At 47.3% G+C, this 3315-nt stretch overlaps 1 protein-coding gene across 1 annotated transcript in view; it reads left to right on the top strand.

Annotated features, from left to right (window-relative positions):
- The first annotated feature begins 2990 nt into the window (after positions 1–2990).
- Positions 2991–3315, top strand: part of LOC108798037 (guanylate cyclase soluble subunit alpha-2-like) — a 102392-nt gene continuing 102067 nt past the window's right edge. The window contains exon 1 of the mRNA XM_018569740.1: positions 2991–3289. Within this exon, the coding sequence (XP_018425242.1) occupies positions 3047–3289 (243 nt within the window). The 5' untranslated portion in view covers positions 2991–3046. The remainder of the gene's footprint in view (positions 3290–3315) is intronic.

Here is a 3315-nt window from a genome sequence, read left to right as displayed (position 1 = left end):
CTTCCATCCCCAGGCCCTGCCTCCTCTTCTATCGACGGTCCCCGCCTCCTCTTACATCACTGGCCCCACCTGCTCTTAGGTCGCTGGCCAGTGATGTAAGAGGAGGTGGTGTTGCTCTTAGGCGGGCCCCGCCTCCTCCTTCACTGCGAACGCTGGCCTCTTCTGCCGTAGCTGTGTCAGTGACAGCCAGCACCCTTACATGCCATAGCGACCCAGGCGGCCAACACGGCATCAGAGGGATGCCCTGGCCAGGCCCCCCGGTGCCGGTGCTCCATAGCGGCCGCTCTCTGGGGAACCTATTGGTCTGAGAACTTCATATTCCTGGGTCTATACACCTGCTGTGCCCATTAAAGGGGTCATGCTCTCCTTTTCAATAATGCAACAGTAGGAGCAAGAACATAGAATGGTGGTTGGGAACCCTCACAATTACAATTGATCTTACTGTGCATAGAATTTCTGCCAGGGATGTACAAGGCATATAAGTGAACAAATCCAAGTTTCTGTGTTGCACACTATCCCCTGTAGATATACTGTATGTCTGAGTGATTATAAAAAGATGTCATGGTGATTGATACACCAGTTTGTGCAGAAGCAGTACCCATAAGTCACTGCCAGCGACTATTCTCTGTATCATGTGCTGCCATGGACATAACAAGGAGGAATTTCCCAAATACACAGTGGTTACTTTTCTCAAAGGTGGCCATACACATGTATCAATATGATCACACAATGAGAACCTCCATTCAATCAATTTAGTGAGTTTTTGACTGAATCTGACTCTGCCAAGACTATCGGAATTTGCATTAGAGAAATGCAGCAGTCTCAGCCTCAGCTTGGAAAGGAAGGAAGGAGAGAGAGAGGGCTGTATGGCCAGCTTTAGGGTGACAATGCTGCTCTTTCGTAGATACAGTGCAGTAAGTAAGCGTTGTCACCCTAGGACAGAAAGTGCATAACTGGCTGGATCACTAGGGAAAGAAGCCTGGAAAAAAACATCTAAAGACTGGTCTGCTGTAATATATTACATTTTTGTTCTTGGGTTTACATATGCTTTATGCCTCCTCCCTCTAATGTGTGACAACGCTTCTTACAAGTCCCAATAAAGTGTGTCATGCTGGTGAAAGCAGCGAGCATGTGATCATACGAGCAGCTGAGAAATGTAAAGTGAAAGTTGAGCGGTGTATAGCCAGCTTGAGGGCGACAACGCTGCTCCTCCATAGATACAGTATAGTGAGTGAGAGTTGTCACCATAGGATGGAAAGTGCATTACTGGCTGATCGCTAGGGAAAGACGCTTAAAGAAGAAACCAATGCAGCCACCACATCTAAAGATTGGTCAACTGCAATATATTACAGTTTTATTCTTAGGTATACATGTGCTTTAAGCCTCATAGTAAAGTGTGTCATGCTGGTGACAGAAGCGAGCATGTGATGATGTGAACAGCTGAGAAATACAAGGTGCAAGTTGAATGATATATGGCCAGCTTTAGGGCTCCTTCAGTAAGCATTGTCACCCTAGGACAGAAAGTGCTTAACTGGATGAATCGCTAGGGAAAGAAGATTAAAAAAAAAACAATGCAGCCAACTCATCGAAAGATTGGACAAGTGCAATATATTACATTTTTATTCTTGGCTTCACATATGCTCTAAGTCTCATCATTGTAATGTTTTGTGACAATTGCATAGACAAAGGGCTTCTTCCAAGTCCCACTAAAGTGCGTCAAGCTGGTGACAGCTACGAGCACCTAATAATGTGAGATGCAGAGGAATGCATGGTGGAAATATAATAGTATATGGCCAGCTTTAGGGTGACAACACTCACTCATTGTACGATATCTATGGAGGAGCAGCATTGTCACCCTAAAGCTGGCCATATACTACTAGGACTACTCTAAATCAGCCACCACATCTAATGATTCGCCAAGTGCAATGTATTACATTTTGGTTCTTGGGATCACATATACTTTAAGCCTCATACTTGCAATGTTTTGTGACAAAGGGCTTCTTCCAAGTCCCACTAAAAAGCACCATGCTGGTGACATCTGCGATCACATAATGATACGAGATGCAGGGAAATGCATGGCAGAAATTGATTAGCATATGGCCAGCTTTAGGGTGACAACGCTGCTCCTCCATAGATATGGTACAATGAGTGAGCATTGTCACCCTAGGACAGAAAAAGAAGAAAGAAAGACTATAATCAGCCACCACATCTAAAGATTGGCCAAGTGCATTATATTACAGTTTTGTTCTTGGGATCACATACACTTTAGCCTCATCCTTACAATGTTTTGTGACAAAGGGCTTCTTCCAAGTCCCACTAAAATGCGCCATGCTGGTGACAGCTGTGAGCACCTAATGATGCAAGATGCAGGGAAATGCATGGCGGAAATTGAGTAGTATATGGCCAGCTTTAGGGTGACAACGCTGCTCCTCCATAGATATGGTAGAATGAGTGAGTGTTGTCACCCTAGGACAGAAAAAGAAGAACTAAATCAGCCGCCACATCTAAAGACTGGCCAAGTGCAATACATTACATTTTTGTTCTTGGGATCACATATACTTTAAGCCTCATCCTTGCAATGTTTTGTGACAAAGGGCTTCTTCCAAGCCCCACTAAAGTGTGTCATGCTGGTGACAGGAGAGAGCACGTGATGATGTGAGCAGCGGAGAAATGCAGCAGTCTCAGCTTCAGCCTGGGGAAGGAAGGAAGGAAGGAAGGAGAGGAGAAGACAGAGACAGAAGTGCATCTGCTTTGAAATCACAGAGGGGAAGAGAATCCTGATCCGCACACACACACACACACACACACCACCCAGCGCAGCGTGACCGGACCCTGTGTGCACCCTCCATCCTGGCACACAGAGACACAATAGGAATGCACGGGGGGTGTTAAGAGGCAGATCCAAGCGAGAACTGTCACAGCACGGGGCTGCTATATAAATGCGGAGCTGGACATCGGCATAGAAGCTCAGCATGCCCACCGCCGCCTATTGCCGGACATAGCCCAGCTATTGCATCCAGCTCATGGTGTTTGACCAAGCTTCAGCATGTCCAGGAGGAAGATCTCGTCCGAATCGTTCAGCTCGCTGGGATCTGACTATCTTGAGACCAGCCCGGAGGAAGAGCCAGAATGCCCCTTGGCTCGGATGTGCTGGAATGGGAGCAAAAGCCCCACGGGGTCGCAGGAGCGGCAGCCAGCCCCGGTGCTTGGCCCCAGGAGGACCACCAGGAGGAGAAGGGTGAACCTGGACTCCCTGGGGGAGAGCATAAGGAAGCTTACTTCTCCCACGGTAAATAAGAGGGATGCCCTTGAGGA

This window comes from Nanorana parkeri, unplaced genomic scaffold (assembly GCF_000935625.1).
Source record: "Nanorana parkeri isolate BGI_ZX_2015 unplaced genomic scaffold, ASM93562v1 scaffold1385, whole genome shotgun sequence".
Lineage (NCBI taxonomy): Eukaryota > Metazoa > Chordata > Amphibia > Anura > Dicroglossidae > Nanorana > Nanorana parkeri.
Note: the sequence above shows the minus strand (reverse complement) of the source record. Positions and strands in the feature narration are given on the sequence as shown.